This window comes from Pinus tabuliformis, chromosome 9 (genome assembly GCF_031772625.1).
Source record: "Pinus tabuliformis cultivar Carrire ecotype Pingquan chromosome 9, CPIR1, whole genome shotgun sequence".
Lineage (NCBI taxonomy): Eukaryota > Viridiplantae > Streptophyta > Pinopsida > Pinales > Pinaceae > Pinus > Pinus tabuliformis.
Genome location: NC_142307.1, coordinates 1,562,770,631 through 1,562,786,617, shown reverse-complemented (window position 1 = coordinate 1,562,786,617; position 15,987 = coordinate 1,562,770,631). Strand labels below are relative to the sequence as shown.

General features: G+C 33.5%; 1 protein-coding gene and 1 pseudogene across 4 annotated transcripts; both read right to left on the bottom strand.

Annotated features, from left to right (window-relative positions):
• Positions 1-3,906: 3,906 nt before the first annotated feature.
• Positions 3,907-7,274, bottom strand: LOC149154594 (uncharacterized). Of its 4 annotated transcripts, none has more exons than XM_089439093.1 (3): positions 6,784-6,952; positions 6,605-6,672; positions 3,907-4,148 (listed from the first exon to the last, which is right to left on the bottom strand). In XM_089439093.1, the coding sequence occupies exons 1-3, from the start codon at positions 6,926-6,928 to the stop codon at positions 4,086-4,088; spliced, it is 276 nt and encodes a 91-aa protein (XP_089295219.1). In that variant the 5' UTR covers positions 6,929-6,952; the 3' UTR covers positions 3,907-4,085. The 4 variants fall into 4 exon arrangements, 3 of the variants coding, with proteins under 3 accessions (XP_089295219.1, XP_089295220.1, XP_089295218.1); XM_089439094.1 differs by lacking the exon at positions 3,907-4,148 and adding an exon at positions 6,124-6,468; XR_016262454.1 differs by lacking the exon at positions 3,907-4,148 and adding an exon at positions 6,959-7,274 and having other exon boundaries at positions 6,125-6,672; positions 6,784-6,874.
• Positions 7,275-14,411: 7,137 nt separating this feature from the next.
• On the bottom strand, positions 14,412-15,539 carry LOC149154593 (vacuolar iron transporter homolog 2 pseudogene; annotated as a pseudogene).
• Between the last annotated feature and the right edge of the window lie 448 nt (positions 15,540-15,987).

The window sequence follows — 15,987 nt, the reverse complement described above, 5'->3', positions numbered from 1 at the left end:
CACCATGGCTATCTAGAAATGGAAAGGCAAGGCCGAAGAACACTGCCACACCTAGCAAAACCCATGCCAATGATAGCAAGAGAACTAGAGACACACATGCATGTACCATGCATGCCACATCTAGCAAGGAAATCACACATGCAACTCGATACCTGCAAGTAATCCCGCTATAGCTACTTGATCTTGCTCTTCCTTGCTTGATCTTTACTTGCCTTTGTCTTCTTTGTCCTTCCTTCGCTTTCCTTGATTTAATGCTCAAGTGCTCCAAGAATGCTCTAAGTGTCCAAGAGTGAGAGAGAGAGAGAGAATAAAGAGTGAGCTCCACCATAGAATTGACAAATCCACGAACTGATCCCTAGAAGCCCTTTTATCAATGAGACCTCTATTTTCTTCATTTTCCATTTTTTTCTTCATTTTCCTCCTCACATGCAACTTATGACCTTTCACCTTCCTTTTCTCCTAATTTCCATTATTTTCATAAATAAAATGCCAATTAATACCTCTTGTATTTTCAAAGCCCTTTGTCCTTACCTTTATCAATTTCCCATAATGAACCAAATGAACACCCACACTAGGATGTTTTTCCCAACATTCAGTGAGCAATACGTGTCCCATGACCTTGGTTATTATTTTTTCCTTTATTAATTTTGTTAAGTGAATTTTTTCAATTAGTTATTATTTTTTCCTTTATTAACTTCGTTACACAAATTTTTTCACCTTAAAATACCTTGATTATTATTTTTTCTTTTAATACTTTTATTATATAAATTTTTTATATAATATTATTACACTACTATATATAATCTCCAACTTTATGTTTTCTTATTTCTATTTAATATATATATCTAAATAAAACCACTAAAAATATAGTGAATAATCCTCTCCCGTCATTTGGTTTAGCTTATCTTTTAATTTTTCAAATATGAATTTTTATTTATTAAATTTTCTTATTCCATAAATAAAATTTACGGATTTCCTAAGTCCAAAAAAAATTGTATAAATACATATATATTCCACGTATACTAATCCACAAATATTTAAAAACTAATTTACCAAAGCAACGTAGTAACTTACATTATCATTTTATGTGCGATAACATAGCATATATATAAAAGACGGGTGAATATTTAATTATATTATAATAAATAAAATTATTTAATTACATGATAAAATTGTTTAAATATTATATTTAATTTATTATTTTAATAAATGGGTATATAATTAAATGTAAAATGGTTTAAATATGATATTAAATGTATTATTATAATAAAATGATATATAGTTAAAAGTGTTTTTACATTAAACCTCTGAAAATTAAATAACAAAGTTATCTTGTACTATTTCACCAAATACAATTAGTTTATAAATATTACAAATAGACATTTATATATTCAATCAATATAATTTCGTTTTAAATACTATTATACTTTTATCTAATCCTATCTTGTTTTATATATATATATATATATATATATATATATATACATGTGATACTAATCTAAATTTAATTATTATATGGGCCGTAGTTAGGTAGGTATCACATATTGAGTTTTGCTTTTGACTACATATTAATTTGTCTTTGACCAAAAAGTTATCTGGCTTATTCAAAGCTTAACATTGGGAATTCAATTTATGCTACTTATTATTATTATTTAAAATTATTTATATGTAAGATGACAAGGTGAGGTCTTATTGTGAGCATCTTTTTAGTAACCTCCATTTTTCTATTAATTACTATTTTTTGTTTTTAGATTTATTTCCCTTTTATTTAGCTTTTTCATTTTCATTTTTTTTTCTATTTCTATTATTTACATTTTCATGAATTATAATTTTTTCTCCATATTTTCAATTCAAGTTGACAAATTTTAAAGAGGAAAAAATAATGAAAAAATATATATTTCCAATAAGATATATATATATATATATATATATGTTTTTTTTCTTTCTCATTAAAGTTATATTTTTTTGTTTTTTTCTATGCTTTTCTCTCTATTTTCAATTCCAATTTCATTAATCATAATTCTTTTGTTGTTAATTTTTAATTTGACTTTATTTCCCCTCACATTTATATAATTTTCCTCCCCTTCCCTAAGGCGCTAATTTTCCCTTTTCCATTTAATTTCCACTCCTCCTATAGTTTATTGTTGTTTCTAGGTTTCTTGACATCTCCAAGTTCTATAAAATAAAACTAAATCTCGTTACATATGTCTTTTAATGCTGAGATTGGAGACTGTGACATTAAACCCTATGCCATAAGCACAACAATAGCCGCTATGGAATGAAACCAATTTTGATTACAAACATCTCTCCTCCTATGGTTTGTTGTTGTTTCTCAGTTTCTTGACATCTCCAGGTTCTATAAAATGAAACTAAATTTGCTTACATATGTCTTTTAATGCTAAGATTCGAGACTGTGACATTAAACCCTATGATATAATCACAACATAGAAGCTATGGAATGAAACCAAATTTGATTACAACTATCTTTTAATGTTGAGAGCGGAGACCATGACATAAAACTTTATCAAATAATCGCAACATAGAAATTTGATTAACTTGATTTTGGTTAGACATTTTTTATTCCATTTATTGTTAAACAATTTCTCCACGGAATATGTAAACTAGTTTTATATTGTTACAAGGAGTGTGATCGACTTAGTTAGCATATTTTTTTTTAGAAAAAACCAACTCAATATTATCTATAGAATCATCTATAGAATTTTTGATGATTTTATTGGCAAATTTGCATTCGTGGTCTAGAAAACATGACAATACCATATGCAACACAATTTAATTTTCTTGCAACTTAAGGATAAATGTTTTCTTCCATTTGTGTTTGTTTAGAAAATGCAAATTTATATCTCATATATATATTTTTTTCAATATTTGCAAGATTGTGATAGCAGTGGAACTTGTGGAGTAAGTTTATGATTTATTTTCAATTGTGCTTATTTAGTAAATATAGATGTTTTTTTTTTTTTTATTGAAAAAAATTATAGATATTCTTTTTCATTTATATTTTTCTAATTCTCGATTTTAAATGTATGATTTATTTTTCAATTGTGCTTATTTAATAAGTATAGATGTTTTTTTTAATTATATTTTTCCAATTCTCGATTTTCACTATCGTTCGAGAAGTATATATGCTTTTATTTATATTAGTGTTTATGTGTAAGTTTCTTTTTATGGTTATTTATTTATGTAGTTGAGAATATTGAAATTTGATTTTCGAATCTATTTCACTCGATAAAAATTGTTCATATTGGATTTTAAAAAGTGAAATAAAGTGTATGAAGTCACTTATAAAAGTGAAATGATTTCAAAAATTAAAATTTTGTGCACTTAACCTTTTAAAAAAAATAACACACACCTTATGAAGTGATTTGGTTGGAGAGACTAACGCACTTCCGTCTACGCACAATTTTCTATGCAGGTTCTACCGTTGGTTCCTTCTTTTTTTTTAAACGCTGTTGGCTCCACACGTTGTTAACTTAGCAATCGATCGTAGACCCTGAATTCAGTCTCGAAGACACCAGCGTGGGGCTCCACATGCTTGCAGAACTCAGGAATGTTCTCCCCGCAGCAACGTTTTCATCGCTTTCACCTCTTTAAGCACGAAATTGTCAAACCAGTGGTCAAAAAGAACAATGAGGATGTTGTCAGGGATAAGAAACAAGATGTTGCTGTCACCACCGAGATACAAGAGGAGCTTCTCTTGAAGATCGGCATTGATCCACACATTGGCATTGCTTGCTTGGCAAAGGTTAACACTGTTTATGAAAATGATCCGGAGCAGACGGTCCAATTTTATGTCTTTGTAAACCAAGAAGAGATGGCTTGTGATGAAGCAGAGTTAGGACCAGATGCCTACTCAGAAAAAATCCAGTATCAACAAAAATTACGACAGCAACAACAACAAAGTTCTTGTTCACGTTCAGGCAAGAATTACACTGATGCAGTGCGTTGAGCAAGCGTATAAAATATCGTGGCAAATAGATTCAAACGACAATAGTTCAGGTTGCCGACCATTCACGCAGATTTCACATTGATCTGATCCACACTCACTGGATTCCTCGCAGGCTCCTTCACACGACTTCTTCATCCAAACGCTCCATGAGTCTCTTCAACGCTTTGTTTTCATTATAATTCTGCTCCACGATAAGATTTTCCACGTTGACAGCAGTTAACAATCAAAATATCACAATCAAATGACCAATTAAAAATTTCCATAACAATCAGCATTCCACAGAAGACAAAAGCCAAATAATTATCAGTGCCCAAGAGAGTAGAAAATTGACAAATGTCAAACAACCACACAACATCCTTTTCTATAAACACAATGAACACGGCTGCGCACAACAGACAATGCCAAATGTTACTTTCTCAGCCATCATAATGAGAATAATCCTTGCAGTATGGTGCCTTTCCTTCTGATGCAAACCCACGAGAAATTAATGGCCCCATGGCACTATTTACATGAGTATGTGCTCGAAGGCGAGGGCTGGAAGGGAATTTTCACGAAGGCCCATGGGAAAGATGTATGGGCTTATTGTATGGACGATTCAAATATTTTCCCTCATCAATCAACGCTACTGATGGACTGCTCTTCTCAGGTGGCGTAATTGATAGACAGTGCTTCATTTCTCCATCGTTGGTAGCTGCATCATGGATTCAAGTCCTTTCTATTAGTGTATTTCAACAACAATAGCAGTCTCACGGCTCTCATTCTGCAGCGTCCAGACTGAGTAGCTTTGTAACGCCCCAGTTAATGGCTAGTGTTTAAATTAAAAACAGTAAATTTAACTATTGATTATGGTTATATTTGGTAAAACTGGATAATTATTATTGTTGTTACTGTTTCAATTAATTATATTTATAATTGTTTGGTTGCCAACAAGTGTGGCTTGGAAATAAAACCAACTGCTAATGATTATAGAGCTTCCTCATGAGAGGGGTATTAGAACTAAAATATGACATCTGTCACAAAGGGAAGAAACCCTAACTACTTTCAGATGGCGGTTGAGCCCTCATAGAGGAAGGATACTTAATGGTAAAAGAAAGAGGAAAAGAGGTTGCTACGTCTGGTAAGGACGAGATAGCAAGGCTCTGGAAAAGTTGCAATTTGGCAGCGAACGCTACATCTGGTAAGGACCAGATAGCGCATGTTGGGAGCAGAGAACTCCCTGAATAAACCGCTATGTCTGGTAAGGACCAGATAGCGTAACTTTGGCAGTGCCAAAGAGTTGCAGATAGCAAAAATCTTGCAGGGTGCTTGGGGGTGGAAGGTCGAGGAGGACCCTCCTAAGGTCGGGAGGTTGGACAAGCGCACTAAGAGGTTTGCCTCTGAACAGGTATGTACAACAGAGAGCTTGGTAGTCTGTGTATATGCTGACAATTGAATTAAAAGTTTATGACCGAATAGAGAACTGTAAACAGTACAAAGGAAATATCTTCTGGTAGATGCAAGTAGAATAAAGACTTGAGTTATGTTAAAACATTAATCTTAAAAAGGAGTGAAATTCCTGTATGACTGCCATATAGAAAGAATAGTGCAACAGGAAGAAACGAAAACCAGAAAAGAGTAGGGTCAACGACCCTTTCTCTGGAAATGATTTCCGAGTATACTGCGTAAATGATAAAAGGAAAGAATTCCGTATACAATCATTACAGGAACGAGATTCCAATCAAACGATAATACATTAAATGATAAAAGGAAGTCTAAATATATATATGATTCCACAGAGCAGTTCCTTCGAATCCAAGAAAACAAAAGCAGGTCGACAAATAAACAGACCATGTGTTAATAGAATAATTCTCTGAAAATAGTGACTGTAGGTCTCTTCTATTGAATACAGAAGTTAGAAAAATTAAATGTCATGCATTAACGAGATAAGGAGGGTAACTTGTACCCACGCCAGAATCTTGTCTACCCTGTGCCAATGTTCCAATTTAACTGCGGAACCCCACGGTGAAATGGGCGGCCGTGGCCGGTATGGACAGGGTAGAGAAACCAACAAATATTCGCCAATATGAAACAATAAGCCATTTTTAACAAATAAACATAGCATGTACGTATTGGAGTTAATATTTCTAATCGAGAAATAGGAATTAACAGAAGTCCTACAGTACAAGCATATGCAACGAAAGTCTCCAGTGAACAACAGTATTCTTATGTCAAAGAAAAAGGTCGGCATTAACCGACAGAAGCCCAAAATCCATTATAAAACTGTAGCACCTTGTTATGCATGTACATATGAATGCATTAACCAGTCAAGAAATTACAAATAGCTGTAACCGCCCAAATGAAAACATAAATGTTCAGGATAAAACCCTCGGCCCTGTATCAGATACATGGTAAAATAAATACAGCAAGCGCAGTCTAGCAAGCGCAGTCCGGAATGGACAATGCCGTTATCCCAGTATTGGGCAAATCCCAAGTTTGCCTCGGAGTAAACCAGAGCGAGGACTCTGTTACAGTCACATTCAAGGAGTGACTCAGAACAAAAAAGGAAAAGGAAAACACCATAGCCCAATCAAGTCGGCCGAAACCAATTTCAGAGTTATCCACAAATTTTCTGTACATAAGTCGTCGACATTCTCTTACCAGGAAGCGGAAGAGAACAGACGGAGTTGTGTCCACCATGCGCGGGTCACGGTACCCGTATCTCGCACCTGTAAGGAGAGGGAAAAATGAGTATTTAGAATCATGGTAAAAAAAAAAAAAAAAAAGGCCAAACCATAAACGAAGAAGCATTTACTGTGGATTAAGAAGTGCATGTTTACCATGGCCATCGCTGATGGGCGAATCCCCTATCTCCTTCTCAGCTGGATATGCAAATGGTCTGCGCTGGGTGAAATTCCAATCGCCAGAGACCTGCCAAGGTCGGGAGTCAAAGCGGAAATGATCTGCAATGGCCAAATGCGACATGGGAAAACCCTTAAGACCTATTACCCTTACCTGGTAAGATAACAACCGTCGATCTGGAAAACATCATCTCCACCGTAGAAACGGGCGTGGGATTTCTCCGATGAATGTTGTCACATGGGTCATCCGTGCCAAGTACCAGGCACATTAAAGTCCCTCCTTTAGCGTTGGTAATCGGAGTAGTCCCGGCCGGTTGCAGCTTAAGCCAGCTGGCTGGTTGCACGCTAGGTGGACATCCTAAGATAGCCCAGGTCTCAGAACGCCAAGATGGTGACCGGAAAACGTTAACTGGAGTGAGCTCTCGATCAAACTCGAAAAACCAGACCTGGCTGACGGAGTGTTGACACGGGTAACCTTGTATACGAATGGAATATAATAATAGCAATCGCAGAACCCCAAGTCGAAGACTTAAATAACACATCAAATCATTCAACCATAATAGAAAGTGTAAGCAAGCTTCCACTGAATACTTCTCGAGGCTGCTGGAAGGTTTCATAATTAATAATTAACCAAGCATTATATTAATACCATGGTAAACGATACATACATACGCCTAACCAATAGTGCCCACGATAAATGATTACTGTGGATAACAACTATAAAGTGCTAGGATTAAGTGTTATAATGACGTGAGTATAATGTTTGTGAAACATTGGTATTAACATTGTTATTAACATAGTTACCAAGAATAATTCACCCTAAGCAAAGTATATGTATGTGTAAATGTCTATAGGGATAAATAATTTTTTTTAGTAGGTAGAAGTCTTACAAGCTTGCAGTTCAGTTTCAAGTACAATAAATAGCTCACAACCGTGTTCTGATAGCACGGCAACGATATTAAATAAAATTAACACATAAAAAATATCAGAGACATAGAAATGGCGGAAAAGGTCTCAGCCTTACTGTATTCTTCTTATAATGCAATCCAATTGTACAAATAATGATAATTGTACAAATAATCGCCATGCTGCAAGCCCCGGCCACCAGGGCTGCTACCCCTGATACAACCATGACCTGTGCATCTGATTTTACTGCTCCAACTCCCATCATTAACGACGCAATTGACACCAATCCATCATTAGCTCCCAGCACAGCTGCCCGAAGCCATTGGCCTCTCTGTTCGTAATTATCTCTACTTTCATCTTCTTTCACTTTCTCTTTCCTAATTTCTGGTATCGCAATGCTTACATCATGTTGTTCAGAGCATGGGGATGCGTCTGTAACCGTGGCTTCTTTTGTTATACAATTCGTTCCCATTGCAGCCATTCGGCTGTGAAGATGATCACAGAAAATGAAGCTGGAATTAGAAAGTAGGGAAGAAGAAATGAGATGAAAATGTGCGGCAGAGGTTTCCAAAGCCGTGTGTTCTCCACGCTCTGGAAAGTGTGACGGCCGTTACCATACACTGATTACCGCGTTTCATACAACAATATACGATAAACTGAGATAGGAGTAATACATTTTTTAATATTTACGGATTGGTGTGTGATCAGCGTGGACGTGAACCATTTTGGGTTTATCTTCCAAGTGGGATGCGGCTTGGACAACTAATTAGTATTTTAGTATTTTTTTTCACAGTTGAAAGCTTATTATAACTTAATTGAGTAGCAGTTAGGATAGTCAATTCTGGCTGATAATCGGGAATGCAGGTAAATAAAATTATTATAAATTTTTTTAGCAAAGATTTCACCTGATTCAAGTTCTTCCATTTTTCATTTTGTTTAGAGTTCTCAAAGATTTAATTCAATTTTTATTTAAATTTGGAGTTTTAAAAGATCTAATTCAATTTTCATTTAAATTTGAGTGATAATTAATTATTTAACAACTTGTATTATTTTAAATGATTTTGTCTTTAAATTATTATTAGTATATCTATATAAGCTAAATGCTTGGTAAATATTTATTAACTATCAAAACACTTACTTATTAAATTATTAAAATTAAAATATAATCATAAAAATTAACTAAATTATTATTGTTATTATTTTTGATAAAAAATAATTAATATATAAGTTAAACCATTTAAAAAAAAACATATAACAAGATTCTTAAGCATAGAGATTCACCCCTAAGTTATCAATAATGGGTTAGCTTATGAATAGCACATGCCCAAAAAACCATAACTCATTTTATATAACACTTGTTTAGATGGATTTTTTTTTTTGACAATAAATTTAATTAAAAATGAAAAAAAACACATAATTTTTTTGGAAATAAATCCTAGCCTTTGATTTTTGTATACTGTTAAGAGTATTCTACAATATCCTTTCCAGTACCAGCTACTTAATAATTATTGATAATTAAATTAAAATTTTAGAAGCCTAATTCCAAAATAGCCATACCTATTTGCATAATAAATTTTCATTACCCACCATTTTTTAAAATTCAATACATCAATTACAACTTTATCCACTGCTTTTCTCAAATATTTGTTAGATTCTTTCTTCATTGCTTCTTAATCATAGATAGAAAAAAATAACAGATGTGGTTTTCTTTCATATTAACATCATTAATTTTATAGATTTTGTAAGCATTTTGTATATCTTATATACTTCTAGATATAAAGAATTTTTCTTTTAATTTTATTCTTCTTCTTTATTTGAAATGTCATTACGGAAAACCCCAAATACCCCAAATAGTTCTCCAAATTTTCTGGATGATAGAGGAAGAAAACCACCTGTCTTGATTACAAGGCTTAGACCCAAGAGAGTAGAACCTGGTCCTTGACGCGACCCATTACAAGACTTAAGCCCAAGAGAGTAAAAAATAGTCACACCCATGAAACGTTATAACACACACTAATGTTTCATAACCTTTTCTACACGTGGAGGCGACGTCCAATAGGAGGAACGCTGAGAGATAGTGCGTGTGGTGGGCACGAGGTGCGTTCCCCACAATCTATAAATTTCAAATTAAAAGACGACATCGGCACGCGCACCAAAATAATGAGTATAAGAAAAAAGAAAAAGCAGCGGGCATGCAGAGTTCTCGTGTCAACCTCGTGTCTCATCGGATAATGGTACCGCCACTTGCAATTAAAGAAAAACGTCAGTCACAATTTGATGTGCCATTAATTAGTAAAATTGAGAAGCTTATATGCTCTGAAATATCCCAGCTTCCACTCCCGGAAATTAGGACAATTGTTTTATGTCAGACATCAACATTTTTGTCATAAGAGAATTTGAATTGATGAAGGCTGTTATAGTGATTCATTAGCATTTTTGTCATTAGCTTAGTTTAGATTTAATATTCATGCTCTTTGATATAGTGATTCATGTTTTGTCTTGATCAACCTTACAACAATCGAATTGAATGAGTGTTTCCCATTAAACAAAATTTGAATTATGTAATTAGCATTTCATAAGTGAGAATGATTTTACTGTTAAGAGATATAATGCTTGAAATGATTTGTTTGTGTTTTTCATTATAGAAGTAATTTGTAGCAAGCCTGTTTTTGTTAATATTCTTGTTTAAACAAGTGACTGAATAAAGTTAAAACATGAACGAATTCTATCGGATTTAATGAATGGGTTCTTCAATATTTAGTGAGTGATTTTGTTGAGCATTGAGTCTTTTAAAACAAGTACAATTTATTTGAAGTTTTGTTAGAGCAACATGCTTGATTCATGGTTGAATGCTTTAAGTAGGTAGAGGAGTTTGAGTAAATAGGTTTCCATACTTAAACATTGATTATAATAGGAAATCACTTACTCTGTAATTAGATCTTGAATCTGAACCAATACGTAGTGTAACTCAGTGATTACGATCCCTAGTTGATAATTTAATATTAGGAGCTTTGAAATGATGAATAAAACTCCTTACATTTTTTGCACCATTGCCAAGGAGTTGCAATTGGTTCAGGTAATAATTTCTTTCACAGTGTGATCCTAGTTACAAGGCAACTAGAGGGTGGAGATGATGGTAAGAAGTGAGTGAAGAGCCATGCATCCGCTTTGGTTTGGAGTCACTCCAAAGTCTGGTTGTCCAAGTAAGCGAGGATGTCAAGTTTGGTGAGTTTTATTGCAATTAGTTTTAATTCATTTAGATTAAAAATTCAAGCTCTTTAAAGATAAAACATTTTAGGGGTGCTATAAGAACCCTAAGGTAATAATCCATGTTGCGAGACAAGGATCATCAACCAGCAGGAGGAATTCAAGAATGATTGAGAGGCTTGAAGAATGTCCCTCGAAGAACTTTCTCAAATCCTAGCAGTAGCTGGGGTATTTGCTTCTCAGAGAGTTCATCCAGACCACATTTAGGAAATTATCTATCTCTCCACAATAAGAAAAGGATTTGGAAGTCTCCCTTAATTCCTCTTGCTTATCTACCAAGGAGATCGAGAAATCATGTACCAAATATGATGGGGAGGATCCAGCTGAACCTGAGATAGAAGAACTTTCACCATTAGAACTTTCACCATTCCCATCAACAAACCTTGTATGCATTCGAGAGACCAATTATCCAAGTTTGCCTGGCATGACCGAGGAGGACTTTCAGAGTGGTCCAAATGAAGAAATGGGCCAATACGATCAAGATTACATCCAGCATTAGTTCCAAATCACAATCCAGTCAAAGTACCACTCTCATCTTCAAGTACTTTTTGTATCACATTTTTCAAAACTATTGAATTTTCATGCTCATGTACCTTCTAGAGTTTATATGTTAAATCTGAGCATGAATATATCCTTTTACCTGATCCACACATGGCTTCATTTGAAGTTGTCTTTCACTTGAAGGAGGACATATTTTCTCTAGTATAGTAGTAAAGTTAGTATTGTAAATAAATAAATGAAAATAGTAAAGAGAAAAATAAGTCCTTTTGTGAAAACCAGCTTGTCTGGCACAACTAGACAGGGACTTTGCTCGAAAACCAGGTAACTAGCGAGAAAAGTTCCTAATGAAGTTTGTAAATTTGTATGAGTTCTTGAAATCATATAAATTTCAATTCATTATGTCTTGTACTCGTTTTGGTTGATGTGGGATTCCTTAAGGCCCACCTACCAACAAGCTTTGTCCCATCGACATTAGAAAATCATTCGGAACCAAGGTTAGTGTTAGATAAGGTACTTGGTATCCTGCATGCCTTAATGGCAGGTATCCTTGTTTTGAAGAAAACTCTATCAAATAATCGCAACATAGAAATTTGATTAACTTGTTTTGAATTTAGATATTGGATTTTGGTTAGGTATTTTTTATTCCATTTATTGTTAAACAATTTTTCCACAGAATATGTAGACTAGTTTTATATTGTTACAAGGAGTATGATCGACTTAGTTAGCATATTTTTTTCTTAGAAAAAAACTACCTCAATGTTATCTATAGAATTATCTATAGAATTTTTTATGATTTTATTGGTGAATTTGCATTCCTGGTCTAGAAAACATGACAATACCATATGCAACACATTTTAATTTTCTTGCAACTTAAGGATAAATGTTTTCTTCCATTTGTGTTTGTTTAGAAAGTACAAATTTATATCTCATTTATATATATATTTTTCAATATTTTCAGGATTGTGATAGCAGTTGAACTTGTGAAGTAAGTCTATGGTTTATTTTCAATTGTGCTTATTTACTAAGTATAGATGTTCTTTTTCATTTATATTTCTCTAATTCTCGATTTTAAGTCTATGGTTTATTTTCAATTATGTTTATTTAGTAAGTATAGGTGTTCTTTTCCATTTATATTTTTCCAATTCTCGATTTTCAGTATCGTTCGAGGAGTATATGCTTTTGTTTATATTAGCGTCTATGTGTATGTTTCTTTTCATCATTATTTATTTATGTAGTTGAGAATAATGAAATTTGATTTTCTAATCCATTTCACTCAATAAAATTTGTTCATATTGATATTTGATTTTCTACTCCCTTTCACCCATTAAAATTTATTTGTTGTATACAATGTTTGTCGTTTAATATTATAGTATAGGATAAGTATGTGTTGCAGAAATTATGATTTTTTTGTATAGTTAAATTTTTATATTAGAATTGAATAATAGAAATTATAATTTAAGTGATAATAATAAAACTTTTGTTCCACATCCCCTATCTTCAGTGCCATGGACACAATGACATTCATCTTTATATCAATCATCTACAATGCCCATGAACATTGTAGGAGATCATCTTTATATCAATCATCTACAATGCTCATGAACATTGTAGGAGATAAATGTCCGTGCAAAACAAGTTTCTTGGAATTCACATCTCATTCAATTGAAAATAAGTTTCTCCATATTAGTTTGAACGAAACATTGTCAAAGAAATAAAGTTATAAACCTTCATTAAGCCAATGAGGTAGGGTGCTCACCAAAAAGTACCATTTTAGCATAACAATTTCACTTTCATATCTATTTTTTCATCAAGACTTTAATTGATTAACTCGTAGCATGCCAACAATCTAGACTCCAATTTAACTATATTTAAACTAAGCTACAGGTACTAGGTGTATTGAAAAGGGCCTTTGCAATAAGCTACCAATTCAAATCTACACAAGTTAAACAACAAAATTGTCTTGCACTATTACTTAAAAAAGAATCTTGACTTAAAAAAATAATATTTAGTGGATTTAGATCCACTTATATGTGTTCGGGTCACAAACCATTTAATATAGTATCTGTGGGTGCAACCAATATCTTTGATTTAAAAAAAAAACATCGAGTGAGTTTGAATCGACTTCTATGTGTTCGTGAATTTCGATCCACTTCTCTCTATAAACAACTGTATATTCTATGACTACCTCAAAATACTCCCATAACTTTTATAAATATTAAACTTTACAAAACAATAGCTAAAAATCTATCTTAACTCTAATATTATTTATATTTAAACCCATTATAATATAAATAATCATTTTAATGTTATTTTTTAAATGTGCCTTATACGACTCTAAAATCTTTTCATCAAAATTATTTGAATATTGTAGTTTATTAATATTAATGGTACTTTATTAATTTATTTATCAAATTAGCTTAAATTTGATAATATGTTTTTAGAAATAATTTATTGGAGTATAAAAAATTATTATATAATTAATTAATTTTAATATTTATAAAATAATTAATTTTAAGATGTTTAAATAGATATATATTTATATGAAATGTTTTATTTTCTGTATAAAAAAATAAAGAAATTAGGATAATAAAATTTAAAAGATATATTTATTAAGAAAATTTTGAAGGATGGGAATTTATTTTAAGATTTAGAAATATTGTAAAATGTTTGATAATTTTTTTAATAAATATTTAAAGTTTAAAATGATGTTGTATAATATTTATAGTTTATTTGCCATTTTTTTTTGTAAGAATGGTAGGATTATATCTTTATCATGTTCAATTTTTCACTAAAATTGAGGAATAGCAAAACATTTCAACTTAATCCAATTGAGCTATACCCCAAACAAACAATTCATTTGCTATTTTTAAGATAAAATAATTTTATACTATAAAATTTAAATGCCTCATCCTTAAAAATCATTACATACCCATCATTTCATTTATAGCTCTTCTTGATATCACATACAAATCATGACAATCGCGCACATATATAGTCCCACTGTTGAAAAATGCATATGGCCCGAGCATTTAAGAAAACATACGAAAAAACTGAAATATGGTTGTAACGATGAAATCGAGATGATGCTCTTAATCAGCGTGATGATCGTTGAAGGCACTTATGTGCGTCATGCAGTAGAAGCGCCAAAGAGCTTAAGCAAGCCATAGGTTAGCAGCATGGCCATCCATCCTCCTATCAACACTCTCAAACATCCCTTCACCATGGGAGACCGCCCATAGTAAGCTCCCACTGCGCCAAACAACACAAGCGCCACGCTGGACGCTACTCCCATCGTAACAACTCTGATAACGTAATCGGTAATAGGCAGCGCCTAACCAGCCATATATCGCGTATTCAATGCACCCGGAGACGGTAATAAACGCTGCAGAGAGTAAAGGTACAGCTCCTCCCACACAAAACGCCACGGCCGATGCATATGCTGCCTGGAATGGGTTGGGGAGTTGCTCATCGTCATCATCATTTTTACAAATTAAAACTTCAGGAAGTGGGGTAGATACAGCCAGGCTTGCTGTTGTAACCCTAGTGGGAGAAGGAAAGAGGGAATTGCTAGAGATCTGTTCAAGCAGCGCAGTTGACTTCTGGGGAGTATTCGGCTTTTTTGCCCTTACTTGTGCGTCACGTTGGGTGTACACCGAAACGAATTCGCCAATCGCCATACTGCAGGCCCCGGCCACCAGTGCTGCTAGCCCTGATACGACCATGACCTTTGCATCTGATTTTACTGCTCCAACTCCCATCATTAACGACGCAATTGACACCAATCCGTCGTTAGCTCCCAGCACAGCTGCCCGAAGCCATTGCCCTCTTTGCTCGTAATTATCTCTACTTTCATCTTCTTTCACTTTCTCTTTCGTAATTTCTGGTATCGCAATGCTTACATCATGTTGTACAGAGCATGGGGATGCCTCTGTAACCGTGGCTTCTTTTGTTATAAAGTTCGTTCCCATTGTAGCCATTTGGCTCTGAAGATGATCAGAGGAAACGAAGCTGGAATTACAAAGTAGGGAAGAAGAAATGAGCTGAAAATGTGCGACAGAGGATCCCAGAGGCGCGTGTTCTCCCCGCTCAGGAAAGTGTGTTTATGTACTTTTCCTTTCCTAATTGTGACGGCCATTACCGTACACTGCTTACCACCTTTTCCATGGGTGTCTTTCATACAACAATATACAATACGCTGAGATAGGTGGACTAATGCGTTTTTTAATATTTATGGATTGGAGTGTGATAAGCGTGAACGTGCACCATTTTCGCTTTATCTTCAAGTGGGATGCGGCTTGGACAACCAATTAGCTTTCTTATCATGGTTAAATCATTATTTTGAAAGAATTTGCTATTTTCTGTTAGGTGTATTATGAATGATTGAGTAACAATGTCAAGACGACATTTTACTCCATCTCTCTTTCAACAAAATTTCTTTGAATTTGTTTTTGCGGCTAATTATTTAGTTATTAAAGTTTATTTCATTTTTATGAATTTTTTTTTTTGATA